Raw genomic sequence first — 17,100 nt, forward strand, 5'->3', positions numbered from 1 at the left:
CCTAGGGCAACATGCCCGAACGATCATATTCCGAGCTCGCAAACTGGAGTGGCAGCGTCTCTTCGGCTGCAGGAACCGTACACAATCTCGACATTGTCAAATTTCCCTCACCATCTTCATCGCGCTTGGGAACCGCTTCTTCGCCGAATCCAGATATTCATACTACCTTTGGCCACAGAGATTCTCGTACGCAAGTCCCATTGTCGTCGGTTACCGCATCAACCTCGAAGACAGGAGTCGCTATGGACGGGACACGCTCGCCAGCGGGAGAGAGACCGCAGGATCCAGCAATCGTGGCTGTGATGAACTCAGACGTGTCCGAGAAGACGAAGGTGGGTATCCGTCATGATCTCAAGATGGCGAAAGTGGTTCAAGTATTGACTCGAACAATTGCCGTTAGGACGCGACGCGACAACGCTTGAGCGCTGAACACCCTAGCGATTTGCCCATGGGCGTTGCAGCAGAGGTGCGCTTTTGTACTCCTTCTGACAAGTGATAGGCTGCTACTGACCAACGGACGCGTAACTGTAGCGAGTTCCCAACGGATCCGGTCACCCACCCGAAGCACCGTCTTCCCCCTCCCATCCGCAACCGAACTCAATCTCGCCGCGCAAGCCGCCGAGTAAGGCTGCACATCCGCCACGACGCTCATTCCAAACAGACAGCGGCGGATTGACGGGACCTCCTGTGGGTGATGACGACGACACTAACTCCTTGATGGACGCGGACGGGGAGACCGACCACGAAAGTTCAGTCTCCGTCTACCCTATTCAGAGCAATATGGGGTCATCAAGCTCTACCACGAACGTAAGTTGGCCTCGGGAACGCCAGCTGTATCTAACCCGACGTTCAGCAGACCGATACGAGGGACTCGACCGAGGCGACCACAGTCATGCGCACCTCTCCCGTTAACAGGAGACAAAAGCGGGCAAGCAAAGGGTCATATAACGGCCAGTTCATGGATGCTGCGCAGAAGTACTACGTAGCGTTATCGGCGAGTTGATTCATTTCGTGCACTGCGGCAGATGTTGACGCCACGCTTGCGACACCAGCCATCTGCCCAACCCTCCGCTGCAGGTCTCTCTCCCTCCACCGCGCCCTCCGGTGCCTATTCTCAAAGCCAGGCGCAGCTCATGTCTGCGGGCGGTCGTGTCGTATGTGATCTATCGCGTCGTTTCCAGATGACAGACTGACTACAGCATGTGTTGCAGTCCTCGTCTCGCCGTCGCCGTCGGTCAAGCTCATTCACCTCGCCGGAAATTCCCCTGTCAGCACTTGCTAGCTCCTCTAGACCGGCGAAGAAGCGTCGGCCCAACCTGGCCTACGTCGAGGTCCCTCCCCTTCCCCCGGGGCGCCGCCGGGCATCGTATCGCCCTGCCTCGGAGATCCGCACGCTTCAGGACCAGATGCGGCACGTGCCCTCAGACGAGGAAGAGGCTGGAGCTGACTACGCTGCGGGCCTCGGGTGGGCGCTGAACACCGCGGCGGCATCGAACGGACGGCAGGTGAGCGCGTCGCCAGCGAAGTCAGGGCGGCGGTCGGTGCGGAGACGCGTGACGGAGCCGGTGGCGCAAGAGATGAGCACGAGCGTGCGGTCCGACCGTGCGATGAGTGTGACTGTGCCAAAGAAACGTGGTCGGCCTCCGAAGGTCATCAAACAGAGGGCCGACGAGGCAGAAGTGGAGACCCGGCCATCTCGCAGAGCGAAGGCGAAAGGGAAGGACAGGGCGTACGAGGCTGATTCTGAGCCAGCGGACAGTGACGGCGAGGATGAGCGTCGACTCGCAGGGCAAGACGAGGAGCAGGCGGAGGACGACAGTGGCCACGTTCTCGCAGACGAGATGGATGCGGAACCAGCGCCGGCGGCAGACGCGTTAGAGGAGTTCTTCCCGTCCGTGAGGATCGACATCGACAAGTATCCACTGGCGGCGGACGGGGTGCTGCATGTGGCATTCCGACGGCTGCTCATTGGGAGTAAGAGTCTTCATTGGCCTCCTCGCAGCGAGCAGAGCGTGACGTCGAGCCTTCCACAGGCACCGCCTGTACTTGAACCGGCATCCAAGGTGGACGCGACGGCTACGTCTTTTCCAGCTCGAAAGAAGCCCTCGATATCCTCAGCTGTGCCACTTCGCTCGTCTTCCATAGCCATGTCTCAGTCCTCTTCGTCTGTAACACCCACGACTTCGTCCGCCACGAAGGTCCGACAACCGATCAAACCTCTTCCGAGACGTCACGTATCCAAACAGCACACAGCTCACCTGGCCCATGACGCCAATACACCACCTACTGCTCACGCTTCGACGAACACTGAAGCTGCATCTCCCGAGAGTCCAGCTAAACGAACGCGTCTCCGAACGTCACGCACGTCATCGACGCTGACGGCTCCTGTACAAACACCTCTGAATTCTGCGTACGCGTCGTCAATGTTTCAGCTATCTCCCCTTCGAAGTTCTGCCGTCGTCTCACAGAGCACATCTACCGTCGCGTCCCAGCCAACTGTTGCAGCCCCCCATTTCTCTCCTACGCCATCACAGCCCTCTCCAACACGTCCATCAGCTCTTCCTCAGCCCTTTCCTGGCTTCTTACGGACGGACTCTCAGCAGAGCATCGACTTTGGCGCGTCGTTCGCGGATTGCGACATGTTCTCCATTTCCTCTACTGCCGTTGGGCCAAGTTCCAGCCCGCATCCTCTGCCTTCACAACAGCAGTTCGGATCACAACCGCCGTCCACTGAGTTCCGGACTCTGCAAGAGATCCTCGAATACGTGGAGGACAACGGGCTTCAAACCGAATTTCCCCAGACCGGTAGCGAGGTGGGGAACGAGCTCAGGCAGGCGACTTTTCAACTCGAGAAGGCGCAAGCTCTGGCGCTGCCATCACCTTCGATTATCTCTGGGGGCGAGTTCCTCGCACAGTCAGGACTAGGCACTCTCGAAGAGTGTGGCAGTGTCTATCCTTGGATGCTTGAAGGAATCGGCCAGCTGAGCGCAGACGTGCAAGCGGGCTATTCAAGCGGCTTCATAGACCCGTCTCTTCTTGGAGGATCAGGTCCCAACGCATCCGTGCAGCTAGAGGCACACCCGCCCTTGTTATCTCCCCAGACATCTCAAGAGTCGGGCCCCGTCGCAGGCCCCTCCCGCGTCCCGGAGGGTCGCCGCCAGCCGTCGCTCGAAGGGTATTCTCGGACGCGCTCGCGCTCGTCCTCTCGGACAGGCTCTCCTACGACGCCCTGGGAATCGGCACCGAATGGACCCCAGCGACAGTTCTCTGTGCTGTCTCGAGACTTACCTGCTGTCTACAAGGAGGGGAAGCGGATGCGCCGTCCGACGGAGCGCGCGATATCCATGCGCCATGCACTCGAGATCACCGACGAGAGCGAGGATGAGTTCCTGCCTAGCACCCCTGACAAGAAGAGGAGCGTGCCGGGGAGGGAAAGGGGAAGGGGGAAAGGCCAAGATGCCGGAAAAGATCAAGCGAAGAAGGGCGCGGGGAAGGGCAAGGGCAAAGAGAAGGCTATCGAGATGACCGCCGATGAATCCATGTCTATCAGGCAGCTAGTGGAGGAGCCGACGTTCTGTCATCAGTGCAGGAACAAGACCCTCCGGGATAAGATGCGCTGCACGTCCATCCGGGCCTCAGGGCAGAGATGCGGCTTGCGATATTGCCAGCGGTGCATTGAGCTCAGGTATGTGTCAGGTCTCTTTTCCATTTCGAGTTGTATATGTACGGCACCTGGCGTCTGCGGTTTCTTGCTCGTAACCTTGACGATGACCTCTGACGTGTGGTCTCCCTTGATAGGTATCCCGATGTATCGTTCGACTCCTATGCCGTCCACTTTGTCTGCCCGCGTTGCCAAAATATTTGCAACTGCACGGCCTGCGCTCGTCAAAGAAACGAGCCTTACATATCCCTCCGCGTTGGAAAGCTACCGAAGGCTGGCCCCGCGCTCATGAAGGAAGCTGAGAGAATTCCCACTCCCAATCGTATATCACGCCAGCAAGTGCCTTCACCTCCCCCTTCCAAGCTCGACCTGGTTCCTGAACAGTTCTTCGGAATAATCTACGGCTTGCAAGGGGAGCGTATGGGGCAGGGCTATATTGCTGATATTCCACGGGTTGTCATCGAGCAACAGACAAACGCTACAGCTACAACGAATGATGCGCGCGCGCCAGTTCGACGGAAGCAACCACGGCAGTTTGGCAAGCCTATTGCGTATATCGGCAAACGGCGAGTTCCGTTTGTGTTACTCGACCCGACCAAGCACCAACCACACCTTCCTTCGGCGGATACTGCGAAGTTTCAAGATCCGCATGAGCACGACTCAGTCGTCGAGATCGGCCAGTCTGCTATCTCACCTACGCCGCTCGAAATGCTGCAAGTTGTCAAGCCCGGCCAATCGATCGAGAAGGCACCATCGGGCCCACCGCTACCTCCACGTCGAACGTATATAGGCGATCGCTCGGCACTTGACAAGGGCACGTATGTATCCATGGACGAGCTCATCAAGCGCGCCCTTCGAGCGGAAGAGGATGGCTCGCTTTCAGACTTACCTTTTGTGGACGACCGGGAAGGCGTCACGGATGTCGCGCCTCCCGTGAGCGCGCAGCACAGCGCCCTGGACGTGCAGTGCGCCATTGCGCTCGCCTTCCATAGATTACAAGCCTCGCCGAAGGACCAGGCAAAGGTCGCGGCGGCGGATGCGGTGAGAACTTAGTTGGTGGGCCTTTCTTGACGAACCATCGAATGTCGCTCATCTCTTGTTCATCTTGACCTCGAATTTGACGCAGTCTCTCATACATAGTTATTTCACTTATAACGTTTTGTCCTCAACTTTGTTATGCGATGCGGAGTACTCTGGGCTGCCACCTCTACCTTATCTTACATTCAATACCTGGACACTTGATTATTCACTGGCCGATTACCCCGACGATACAAATCTAATGCTGGAGAAAGAGCAGATATAGCTAGCCGTGTGTGAGTTTCATGTGAATGAAATCTGGCGAGCTAGGCTGGGAAGACGGGGACTTTGGCTCCTACAGAGAACTGGTGGAAACGGGACATTGGCAGTAGGGACCCTGTTGAAACACAGTAGGCGCAAGTTTCTAGGAATCTATTAAAAACGTAGGACAATCTCTTACGCGCACTCAGGCCATCCTTCCTCGCTGGCGACAGATAGCGATTTCGTTCGTAAAGTCGTGTCCGAATACATGCTTCATTGTCATGGCAGCCTTGCGACGTTGTTGGACGTGCTGAGATTTGCCGTGCGCCGATGTTCACGACAGTCACCACGATACATCCAGGCTCCCACTAGCAGCCTTTGTAGGCCATTCATAGGAAGATATAAGGCTCGTCTCCTGGTCCACCGGGCCAGCATTGCCAGGGGTATCGAAAACAGGAATGCATACGCCGGATACTGATGCAAGTCCTGCAAGATCTGTTGTCAAGAGTCTGACCGAGACATTTGTACGAGTCGACTCACTGGTCCGTGGATTTCGTTCGCTAGATGTGTGATGCAGCGTACCCAATCATCCTTATAAGAGTCGGGCAGCAACGCGTCGCAGAACTGCATTCCGTTCATCCCGTTCAATATCGTCGCGGAAGTGATAGTCCAGGTGGTTTCATCCGACCACAGATTGTCGTGCCACCATACCACTTTCTGCCAAAGACTGCCGGAGCTGTAGGCATCTGTAGACAAAGTCTGCATCGCTTCGCTGTCGCCATACCGACAGCACCTACCCTCAGGCAAGGGGCTTGGGCTTTGATTTCGGCAAGGTTGTCACGGACTCGCTTATGTAGGCCTACGTTCTCCGGCACCTGCATCAAAGCCTTGAACCTTTGGGCGGCCAGCTCAATCACGAGAAGATTCTCGTCATGATAAATCATGTCTCTCTGCTTGAGGTGAGTGTCAATGCCCGTCGAAAGCACTGAAGCGGCCCACAGAGTATATCTCCTTCAGGCGCAGAGACGTCAACCTGGGTCGAAACGCAGTGGTCTGCAGTATCGATAGTAGCGATGCACGACGTATGCCATGGCAAACGTAGGTACGGGGGCGAAGCTTATCCACTTCCACGTAGCAGCATCATCAGGTCTAAGAAGGAGACTGTGTAGAGTATTTGCACTCACCGAGATGCGACGTACCCGAGAGTTGTGGTATGGTGTGAGTTGGACTGAGTTGAGGAGCTCTGGAGACTTTGGGAGAGCAATGTCCTCGTATGAGCTGAGATCTGATGGAGACATTGCTTGCCGTGTCATTGCGTAACTAGTGAGATAGTCGTTTGAGTTGCTACAGACCTGCTGTCGACAAACACAAGACTAATGAGGGGGGGTCAGAAACAACGTGGTATGCCTGCCGTGGATTGTCCCCGTCGGTGTCGGCACAAAATCGGACATCGGACCGCTGTCCAGATAAAGCCCACGCTCTATCCGTTCTGAAAACCCGTAACTATATCTCACGAAGCATATTCATCCGATGTGTCTTCGATCGCACGCGATTGCTCCTCGAGCAGAACACACATGCTGACAAGAGTGGTTATGCCTATGAAACATTGTGTTGTGGGATATAGACGGGATGGCTGACATTCTGGAAACAACGTTACTTTTGCGATCATTCCCTAGTTTGACTGCAATGCGGACTGGCTAGAGCATGGACCCCTTGGCCAAGTCCTCATGTTGCGTCTTTGTGTATTTGAGAGTGCGGTGATTGTGGTGTGCCACTTACCAAATTGGAGACGGTTTCGCAAACTGGACACGGATGGCGAGACATGGTACATCTCCTGCATGGCCTTCTACCGACTCACATGTATCTATCTTCCCAGAACGCCGTACCGTCATATATAAGGAGACAGATACGGTACAGACGTCGGCGGCAACCTCGCCCCCGATCTCGCGACATGCCCTCGCGTCATGTGACAAGGTATAGACAGATGAACAGCTGACCGGACCAGGCGTCAGTCGAGCGCATCGTCTAAAAGCAACACAACGAGCACATACCAGTCCAGAATCCGAGGTAAGTATTCAGCAGAGCATGCCAATCATACGGGATCGGGTGGCGAGGACTCGTATTCAATACCCATCTCCTTGAACTCCTCGTCAAAGTCGCCGAATACGTCGATCATCAGACGCGCAGCGACATCCTTCTCCCGTATCCTTCGAAGATATCCAAATTCCCGAAACCCAGCAGGAAGCTCCACATACATCCATGCTCCAAGAAGCAAGCGCTGCCAGCCGTTCATAGGCAGATACAAGGCCCGGCGTCCTGACCAGCGTGCAAGCATCGCGAGCGGGATGGAGAGGCCCATGCCCCATTCAAGCGCCATAGACAGCCGTTCCGCCTATGTATTCGGTGCCACAGCATGTCAGCGAGCTTAACCGAGACAAGTGACAGAGATGAGATGAAAACTTGCTCGTCTGGAACTATAATTTGCAAGATGAGTAGCACAGATTTCGAGGTCTTCGCGCGGGAGTGCGCTGATAGACTGTTTCTCGTCGAGCCTGAGAAGGAGTAAGAGGGCCCATTTATTGAAGGTGTCCTGGTTTGACCACATGCGGTAGTCCCACCAGGCAAATTTCCCAAAGAGGCCTAATGAACTGTAATCGCCTACGAGACCGTCAGCCTCACGCCGGCCCTTCGTACTCGCGCGCACATTGGTATACATACCGTCACGTACTCGCTTCATAATCTGCGCTATTTCAGGTTCCACTGAGAGCGACCTGAATATCTGGATTCCTTCCGGGTTGTTGAACGTGGCCGCAGCACGATCTCCGGCACGCTCTAGGATGTGAAGGCGTTTATCATCGATTATGTCGCCGAGCACAATTCCTTGATGTAGTGTCCCCATTATCGAGACGAACGCTACACCATACAACCCAGGCAGCTTCAGTGGCGTAAGAGGGGGTAAGCGTCGAGGTCTGTGGCGCCGGTAGTAACGGTGCAAGGCATATGCGGGTGGGAAGGCAGCAGTTGGCCACCACTGTAGCCACTATGACACTCGGTATAAGTTACTCAGTTTGAATGGCCAGATATGGAACAGATTCTTTACATTGAAGCCTTTTGCTAAACTCGTTGGCTGCTCTTCAAGTAGTAGGTGGTCTGGCTGCGGCAGATCACTGAGAGTGCTAGTAGTGTCACAGCTTGTGGGATTCGGTAGTGGATGGGTAGCGTCGAGCTTCCTAGGTAGTGAGTGCAATGGGCCATCCGACAGTGTTGTCCGATCACTGTTGCTCATGATGTATGTTCCAGTGAGTAAGGAGGTGCAGAGACAAACCCACAGGGCTCAACTCACGTGGCGATGCCGAGTTTGGTGATTATTGCCTTTACGTAAGCATTAATGGGTCGGAGCTGCCAGAGGTTCAACTCCCTGGTACATGATGCAACTCTTTTCGCACAACCTGCTTGCGGCGGAAGATCATCCTCAGGCTTCATCTGGGACTCGGGACGCATCGTCGCATCATAGTTATTGAGATACACCATTTGCTCCAATGATAGGAGTCGCTAAGTACACGAACAACTGGATTCGCTACAATGGAAGACTTGTAATAATGGTACGAGTAGTCAGCCTTTACTTCCATTCCACGCTGTGCGGCTTGTTCAAGTCGAGATTGAGTGCTTTGATGACCAGTCTGTAGACATGAGAATCATACTGCCATGCAGCTGTCTGAACGCCGTCGACCGTGACTTCCGTCGGCAACGTCTGAGCAGCTCCCAAGACGGTCACAGTATGGAGCCGCTGTGTGATCCAGTAGTCTCCGTTGGGATATATTGTCACTGCCCCCTTCCGGGCCTTCATCGTAAGCGTTGTGTTAGGCGTAGGAGGAACCGTCTCTCCGTCGTCAATGTAAGCTGTTCCAAATGCATATCCGTCCGCAGCCTGCGCCACGAGGAGGGAATATGGGCCTTGCCGCGTCTGGGCAATGGTGTACGCTGGTTCTTCGTGAAGTAGAATTGCAGATCCGTCGCGGATGTGCACGTTAATGTGCCCGAGGGGCGCACCTAACGTAGTGTTCGTTGATATGGAAGCGTTGACGACCTCCTGAGTATACCAGTCGCGCCAGATCACGCGACCCTGTCCCGGAAAGATACCTGGAATCCAATTTAGATCCAATGTCAAGCGGCACGAGAACATTGCAACGGAACTGACCATCCACTGAGGAGACATTCGGGGTAAGAACGGGTGTGACTAGCAGGTCCCTTCCGATGAGATACTGGCGGTCCACGGCGAAGAGCTCGGGCTCGTCGGGGAACTCAAAAAAGAGCGCACGGATGGGCGGGCTCCCGTGAAGCGATGCATTCGCGAACAGTGTGTACTGAATGGCCGAAGCACACATAACGGAGAAATTTGGTCAGAATTCGAGCACAGCACCTGCATAACGGAGAAGTGGATCGTACCCAGTAAGGGAGCAAACTGTAGCGGACGCTGATAGCGGTGCGGGAAGCATTCGCCACGCTGTCCCAGCGATACGGTTCCTGCGAGAGCGCGCTTCGGACATTGTGGTTCCTGTAGAAGGGCAGGAACGCGGACAGCTGCATCCAACGGTTGCAAAGCTCTTCGTCGGTGTTCCCTTGGAACCCGCACGTATCTGCTCCAACAAAGGGGATCTGGTAGAGCTGGAATTGGAGGACGCCTTGGATGCTGAGATACATGTATTGCCACTTGCTGATGTTGTCTCCGAGCCAGTGACCAGTCCACTTTCCAGAGCTGGGGAACGTGGAACGACTAATCAAGAACGGCCGCTTCCCCGGGTGAATGTCGAGCAGAGCGAGGTGAGTGGCCTTCTCCTCCATGAGCCCCCATACGTTGTGAACATCTAACTCTACGACTCGGTTCGCATGGGTCGCGTTTGTAGAGACGGTATGCGTGGACAAGATTCCATCCGCTGCCGTCACCAAGGTGTTAGCATCCGCATGCTATGACAAACAAGGTGCGCACCATTGTGGATAGCGTACGGCGGAGTATTGAGGTTTACGCCAGACTCGGCTGCAGCACCAAGACCGCGCTTCGAGAGCGCATTAGCTGCGCTGTTATTCCCAAACGTCAATGTACCGTTGATTGTGATATTCCCGCTTGGACCCCAGATCGTTGCGTTGTACCTGGAGATTACCGCAATAAGTCCCGACATGAGGAACAGGAGCTTCATATGAACCACACGAACCCTTCAGGATAGTCAGTGACCAAGTTCCCGGGAGTTCCGGGGAAGAACTGAGTCGGAATGGTCGCCGCTGTCAGATTAGCACCAGTCCCGCTGCCCAGCGGCCGATTAAGCGTTCATTGAAACGACGAAGATGCGGACCCAACGTAAGCTTACCATGAGCCGATACAAAACGAGGAGGGCTCGTTCATGTCTAGCCATATGCCCGAATAGTTGACGCCAGATTGGGACCAGTTTCGCAAGGCTTCCGTCCAGAACGACTGGGTATTGTTCGCGAACCAGTCCGGGAAAACCTGCGAAGGCCATCGTCGATGTGCGAACTTACGGCAGCGCGTGAGCAGGACTCGTTACGCACCGTGTACCCCGGCCACACCTGACCGAGGTACTGAGAGCCATCCGGATTCTTGAGGAAAACGTCGCTAATCGGCAAGGTAAGCGAGATGGGTGATAGAGCGATCTTACCCCAAGACAACGGAAAGTTCACGCACAGTTCAGTGCCCCTAGAGTACGGGTCGTACTGCGCGTGGACATGTCAATCGCACGGACAGGCGGCAGCACGAAGCTTCCTTTACGTACCACGTCGGAGTCATTGACCAGGATTGGGATGGCGGCGTCGACAATGGGAATATAGTGTTGCTGATTGGCGGTCTGTACCAGGCTTAGAATGAGGCTTTCTCCAGACGCGCGAAATGGAACGGCAATATCTCACCAGCTCGTCAATGAACGCCCGTACTTCTTCGGCGGGGAAGCTGACGGGGTCTGTCGTGAAGTCGCGGATAGCATGATACAGGTCAATGTCATTCCACATGACCTCCAGTGGAATGTTCGCCTCGCGCATCTTCACCACTTGATCCCTCGTGTCGTTCACGTCACTGTAGCCCCACCGAGAGAGTTGAAATCCGAATCCCCAGGCGGGTAGCCACGTAGGGTGGCCGATGAGGTCTCCATATTGTTCGATGACCTTCTGAGGACTAGGTCCAGAGAAAAAGTAGAAGTCAAGCGTGCCGCCGAGGAGCCGGTATTCGATCACCGAGACCGGAGAAGAAGGGGGCGTCAGCAGGAGGATATCAGATCCCGCGGCACTGTGGGAGAAGGCGAAGTCGTATCATGTGCGTCAGTCTATGGTCCGGTGGGCATTTCCAGGGAAAACTCATACCCAAAGTGAAAAACACCGTGAGATTGAGAGTGTCTTGTCGTCTGGTTGTAACGGTGTTCCAAGTAGATGGGGTGCGAGCCATACCTAACCGAGAGGCCTGCGTGAGGTCGAACTTAGATCGTCGTATTGAAGAACTCACACATTCTGGTTTATAGGATCCGGGCTGTCCCGTGCCCATAGCGTCTGTATGGTTCCAACCCCGCCATCCGTACCTATGTCTCTCCGGAAACCACTACTGGATAGGACTTCACCAAGCCCGTAGATGTTGGCACCCAGAGGAAGCGCCGACGTTAACTGCAGATACTGGTCCTCAAAGACAAGTGGAAAGCCGTCCAGAGCAGTACTGTTATCGCTCGCGATGATCGGTGGGATTGGAGTAGAAGGCAGCGAGCTTGTACGAGTGTCGAACAGGGGCTGGGCGTCTGGTTCTGACCGCCGAGTGATCCAGAACGCAAACGGGCTAGACTCGTATTGAAATTCAAGGTCTGAGTTCCTCTTCAGGGAGGGATCGTCCTCCGCATCAGGTAGAGCAATTACGTCTGGCAAGATTGTAAACTGAGCCTTGTCGGTGTCAAAGATGTTGACGTGAAGTCTGAGCGGATATGACTAGATAAGTAAAGTGAAGTGGGGCGAGTCTGACAGGAATACCGCATTACCGCGTTTTTGTCTCGTAAGTAACTTTCACAGTCAGATTTGCGACATCGTGGCCAAACGCGTTGCAAGCAGGACCTGCAAGGGTCAGCCATGCCAATATACCGTTTTTGTTTTCTGATTTAGAAAACACTGTGTAGCCTGCAAAGAATTTCTCAGTAATGAAGACGAGCTAGTGCTAAAGGGTCCATCAATATTGCTGTTGACATCGAAACCCAAACTCTCACACTGAGTTCTTAAGCAGAAACCGTGCTACGCAAGCACTCATGAACATCACAGCGCGTTAAGCACTTCAGGCCGACCTGCAGGGCCGTGATGTAATAAGCCATGATCGACCACATGGTACTCAGGAAGACAGTCACATGCGAAGGACGCCATCGCCGACCGCATGCTCAACCATTCCTTAGATACCTGCATTACTGTTCCTTGCATCGCAAGTTAAACGGAAGAGACTTCGGAATTCTGTATGGGAGAGAAGAATAATGAATCGCGAGCTCGCATCTACAATAGATGATGTCCCGCCTTGGGTCAGGAAGGTCTAGAGACTAACGGTCAGGAAGAGAATACTGACATCGTGGTCCGCCTCTAGGCTTACACGACGGTCACGGAACGTGAGTCCCGACATTGACTGTGATCGACGTTGGCGTTCATAGTAGTAACTAATCGGCAAAATGAAAGAGTCACCCATAATGGCAAAGAACGCACCTGGACAAGACGACACGTTGAAGGACGGGATCGTGACGTTGGCGCTTCTTTGCAACAGCTCTCGTTCAAGGTTGGAGGATTTTCGAGCTAGAACGGTTTGCCGTAGGAGCAGGCCACTGACAAGCAGGATCGCCAGCATCGTGTTGCGCGGACGCAGAGGGCGAAACGTGGCCGAGAAAGCCCCGTGTAGCTTTATACTCTTGGGAAGCTGAGTCTTCCGTGTATATTGGTCTGATTGTGATGGAGAGCAGACGCCATGTTGCGAGCAATGAATGCGAGGAAGATCGCGCTTGGGGGCGACGTGGTCTCATGACCCCGGAATGTCGTAAACAAGCCAAGCAAGGCGTCTACATGACGCGACACTATGAGCAATGCAGGGCACTCAGATGAACCAAGAACAGATTCACCTTCTTACAGGCTACTTCATATCGATCCGCCGAGGGGCATCCCCTCTGGAATTGTGTCGGGACCGTCTTCAGGAGCCACGTCATGCCAAGACAGTCGTGACAAGTTATATCGCTTCAGCAACATGCACATGTTTCAAGACGACAGGAAATATACATCTTCTGAGCAGCAAGGAGAGTTACGGGGTGCAGGGCCAGTGTATTGGGATTGACTGACAGGAGTTTGCCTGCCCCTTTGCGCAGTGGCGGTGACCTTGCTGTGGGCGCTCGAGCGGGAAGTGGGCGGGCGGAAGCGGCATCTCCCGAGTCGCACATGTATGATGTGGCACCACCGTGTCGCCCGAGTCGCTAGCGGAGTCGGAGTAAGTATGTTAGTAACAACTTCACGATGGCTACGTTTACTCAGGAACATCCCCTCTCGAGACCAGAGTGGCTCTTCATACATAATATTGACCTCGAGTGGCCAGCAGCCGTGGTTCGCGATCAAGGTCAGCTCGGGATATTCTCGGTGAGCGTCGTTACTGATTCGCTGTTCCCTTCGTCATCTAGTAATCTCCTCCACATTCAGGTCTACCGTCTCATAAAATCTATACCTGCTTCCGGATGAAGGCTTTTTTGCTCGCGAAGTGCATAATTGCTTCTGGGCACACCGCAAATTACACATCATTCCCCCGAGTTTCCTCCTTGCTGGCGGCCGCAAGGAATCCTGGACCTACCCTACTTGTGGTAGGAACTTTCATGCTAAGGAAGACACATCGTTTTATCTCTCAGAGGAAGTCGGCACCAATTTCTGTCGGACAAGGTCTACTAGATGATGTCTTGCGCCATCAATTTCATCTTCTGCGAAATGTTGCAAGTGTGTTCCTTGTTGAAAAGTGCTCCTACACTTCAGGCGGAGCCTAAGCTACGGCATATCTGATACCACGTCACCTCCAGGGCTTCTCACACCACCCGCTGCCCAGGCATGTCTCCGAACACTCGCCATTCGATCAACACCCTCTAAAAATGATCGATATTCTCCGTGGTTGAAACCTGACCCTCAAGAACCTACCTTCTCCCCGGCGAAGGCGCTCCACCAACCTTGACGACTCACCTTGGCCTTGTATGGCGGTGGTGCAGAGGCGTCTTTTGCTTTGCAACACCGCATCTGGGGGATCTATGGTGCAGAGCCCAGTAGACATGGTCCGTAACCCACACCGCACATATGGCTTTCTGGAATAACTTCGTGGGGAGCTGCACCCGCGTGCAGCCTGCCCGACCATCGCAGGAAGCTCAGACAACACCTGGTGCTGCCGAGCATGGGTGACTCTCCGGCCCGCTCGACATCTCTCCCGCTACCTCCCCTGGAAGAAGTCCAGGCCTTCTGATGATGCAAAGCCAATCCCTCCGTGGGGTCTACATCCCCCGCGCGAAGCCTCTGTACTGCATGTAGCGGGGCTGCGGAGCCGTCCGAGATGGGTAGGATAACCCCGGCGCGACATCCGTTCGGCCCTAGCACGCACTTTATCCGACTCATCTGTCTACGAACCCTCGAAGATGTCATACCCGCGTTCTTCTCTTGGACGGTCGTGCTCCCAACACCTGCGCCGCACCTGCCGCGTCTCACGTTGTCTAGTCAGATGATGTGCGCTGCTCTCCTACCTCTGGTGTTCCTTCCTACGCTCAGGGTCCATGTATGTGCCTTACCTATTCCATGCATCGCCGACCGCATGCGCATCTGAGAACTTGTGAGGAAAGATGCGACGTGCCTCCTTCCTAATCTTTTCTCTCGGCTCCTCGTGCGCATACACGGTTCCCCTTCTCGTCTTCCGGTAGCATGGTGGAAAGCCTGGCCGGACCCGGCAGGCCTCGAGGTTTCGCTAGCAGCAAACCCCAAGGTGCCAACTGAATGTTATGTGTGTTAGACTTCTCTCGTTCTGGATCATCTCGTGCAGAAATATCTCTTTCCATGCGGTCATTCAGCACTCGATCGGACCGCCCACTATGGTGAGCCGTAGCCAGCGTCATTCAACAAGGTCGTGGATGCTTCCGTCTAGTGCGTGTTTCGAGCGTGCCACTACTGGAAGAACCAGCGACGCCATCCGGTACCCAATCGAGCTTCTTTCGCAGACTGTCTCCTCTACACCTCCGTCTAAATGCGCGTGGCTAAGTCCTCCATTTGTGGAGAGCTTCATTATTACGCTTCAGCTTCACCGGCGTGTCGCCGTCCAGACGACGAAGATATTCGCATTGCGCAGCCCGAGATCACTCTTGTAACCGTCATTTACCTTGTACACCCCCACTCGATAAGTAGTGGTGGATTGATACCACACTTTTCTGCCTACTATGCATGACAGAATTCCTTTCACGCTCCTCAGCCGTAAAGTCTTCATTATTGACGCGTATATAGGCGCCCAATGTTCATACTTGACCAGCTGAATGGCTAACCAGCAACATATAGGCCGCTATTGGTCACACCGGCTGTGTAACCAGATACCCAGCATGTCCAGCACATATCACGGCTCAAGATCGGCCTAGATAACCAGATTTCACATAGTAACTTATCGTACATCCACATCGGTCCACATTCCGTGGCAAAGCCGGCGCGATGGTGAGAATAGGCAACGGCCATTAAGGAAGTGTTCTAACGGGATAACCTCGTATCCACACGCTGGCCGCGCTCCGTGCCGAATGCCGCTATGAGTCATTGATGCACTCAAAGCCGCGGCTTGATGAGGTGCGTGACTGAGTCCGGATCGAGCACCGACTGCGGGTATGGCAGCTGCAACGTACGGAGGTGCTCGCTTGCACCGTCGACCGCAAGCGTCTGACCGGTGATATAGCGCGCAGCAGGGGTGAAGAGGAACACCGTCGCATTCGCGATGTCCTGCACACTGCCGTCGCGGCCGACCGGGGAGTGGATGCTGTACTGGCTGCCCTGGGGTCCCTTGGCGCTCAGACGGTCCATGCCCTCCGTTCCCGCAATAGGACCTGGGGCGATAACGTTTGAGCGCACGCCCTGAAAACGCACAAACATGTAGGGTTAGCCATCTTTACCCGAACGCAAAGAATGTGTATGTTGGGAATGTTTTGCGCTCACCTGGGGGCCTTCTTCAACTGCCAGGACCGCAGATACTGGAAATGGCGCGTTTAGAAGTGAACGGTCAGTACCCGAAGCTTCCTACTCACTTGCGTCGACGGCGGCTTTAGCTGCGGAGACGTGAACCTGATAGGGTGTGGCTGAAAGCAAGAACAAAGAGCGAGCTTCAGGAGAAAGAACCCCGGCGGTAGCTTGCGATGTTACGTACCGCGGTAGTGCAAAGTCGCACTGACGTGAATGTACGAACCCTTCGAGGCACGGATGTGGGGAAGCGTCGCCTTGATAGTGTTGTAAGTTCCGATCTGTTCTCACAGATAGGGTCAGGACGTTGTTCCATCCGCTGACCGCGCGTTAGAGCAGGGCGCACCGTGTCAATCTCGATGACCGTTCTGAAGCCGTTCTCGGACAACTTGGAGATCGGCGCTAGGAAGTTCCCAGCCGCACCTATAAGATGGCGCAAGGACAATCAACTCGGGTGGTGTCGTTCAGGAGAACACGCGATTTATACACACCGCAAATAACGAAGTCTATTCTGCCGTATTTCTCAATTGTCTTCGCAACGGCATCTTGGAGCTGTTTGGGATTTCTCACATCGGCCTGGACCGCAATACACTGGTTTCCAGTAGCAGTAGATAGCTCCTTCGCACTAGCTTCGAGCCGGTCCAGCCTTGTGAAGTGGGACATCAAGATGCCAGGATCATGGCACAAAAGACGACCTACTTGCGCCCAACAATAGCAGCACTCGCGCCGTGTTTAATCTACTCAACAGAACGTTGTGAGCTGAGGGTCGCGAGTAACAATGATTAGACTTACCACAGCCTGGGTCATAGCCTTACAGATTCCGGAGCCGCCACCGGTGCAGAACAGTACCTTGCCTCTGAAAATGTCGTCCTTGAAGACTGTAGTCGAGTCTACTGCTGGCGGCTCAATGTAGGGCTTCGCCATTGTGCTTTTGCGTG

At 54.6% G+C, this 17,100-nt stretch overlaps 5 protein-coding genes across 5 annotated transcripts; 1 reads left to right on the forward strand and 4 right to left on the reverse strand.

The window, feature by feature from the left end:
• DICSQDRAFT_182469 (uncharacterized protein) lies at positions 1-5,149 on the forward strand. The gene is made up of 7 exons (XM_007368646.1): positions 1-332; positions 401-466; positions 532-807; positions 857-994; positions 1,053-1,154; positions 1,212-3,685; positions 3,799-5,149. The coding sequence occupies exons 1-7, from the start codon at positions 12-14 to the stop codon at positions 4,712-4,714; spliced, it is 4,293 nt and encodes a 1,430-aa protein (XP_007368708.1). The 5' UTR covers positions 1-11; the 3' UTR covers positions 4,715-5,149.
• Positions 5,150-6,841: 1,692 nt separating this feature from the next.
• On the reverse strand, positions 6,842-7,918 carry DICSQDRAFT_156708 (uncharacterized protein). Its single transcript, XM_007368647.1, has 4 exons — positions 7,658-7,918; positions 7,404-7,597; positions 6,991-7,331; positions 6,842-6,931 (listed from the first exon to the last, which is right to left on the reverse strand). The coding sequence occupies exons 1-3, from the start codon at positions 7,836-7,838 to the stop codon at positions 7,032-7,034; spliced, it is 675 nt and encodes a 224-aa protein (XP_007368709.1). The 5' UTR covers positions 7,839-7,918; the 3' UTR covers positions 6,842-6,931; positions 6,991-7,031.
• A 640-nt stretch (positions 7,919-8,558) lies between these two features.
• Positions 8,559-11,955, reverse strand: DICSQDRAFT_172868 (uncharacterized protein; the record flags this gene model as incomplete). Its single annotated transcript, XM_007368648.1, has 13 exons — positions 8,559-9,079; positions 9,138-9,303; positions 9,386-9,873; positions 9,927-10,087; positions 10,150-10,239; positions 10,303-10,439; positions 10,502-10,565; positions 10,635-10,663; positions 10,723-10,794; positions 10,856-11,228; positions 11,303-11,386; positions 11,442-11,894; positions 11,951-11,955. 13 exons carry the CDS (start codon positions 11,953-11,955, stop codon positions 8,559-8,561), a joined length of 2,643 nt encoding a protein of 880 aa, XP_007368710.1.
• Positions 11,956-12,723: 768 nt separating this feature from the next.
• On the reverse strand, positions 12,724-13,149 carry DICSQDRAFT_149022 (uncharacterized protein; the record flags this gene model as incomplete). Its single annotated transcript, XM_007368649.1, has 2 exons — positions 12,724-13,005; positions 13,066-13,149. The coding sequence occupies 2 exons, from the start codon at positions 13,147-13,149 to the stop codon at positions 12,724-12,726; spliced, it is 366 nt and encodes a 121-aa protein (XP_007368711.1).
• Positions 13,150-15,574: 2,425 nt separating this feature from the next.
• On the reverse strand, positions 15,575-17,100 carry DICSQDRAFT_110031 (NAD(P)-binding protein). Its single transcript, XM_007368650.1, has 8 exons — positions 16,955-17,100; positions 16,862-16,899; positions 16,654-16,808; positions 16,509-16,585; positions 16,350-16,443; positions 16,231-16,281; positions 16,142-16,176; positions 15,575-16,060 (listed from the first exon to the last, which is right to left on the reverse strand). Exons 1-8 carry the CDS (start codon positions 17,084-17,086, stop codon positions 15,758-15,760), a joined length of 885 nt encoding a protein of 294 aa, XP_007368712.1. The 5' UTR covers positions 17,087-17,100; the 3' UTR covers positions 15,575-15,757.

The sequence above is a fragment of the Dichomitus squalens genome (genome assembly GCF_000275845.1).
Source record: "Dichomitus squalens LYAD-421 SS1 unplaced genomic scaffold DICSQscaffold_38, whole genome shotgun sequence".
Classification (NCBI taxonomy): domain Eukaryota; kingdom Fungi; phylum Basidiomycota; class Agaricomycetes; order Polyporales; family Polyporaceae; genus Dichomitus; species Dichomitus squalens.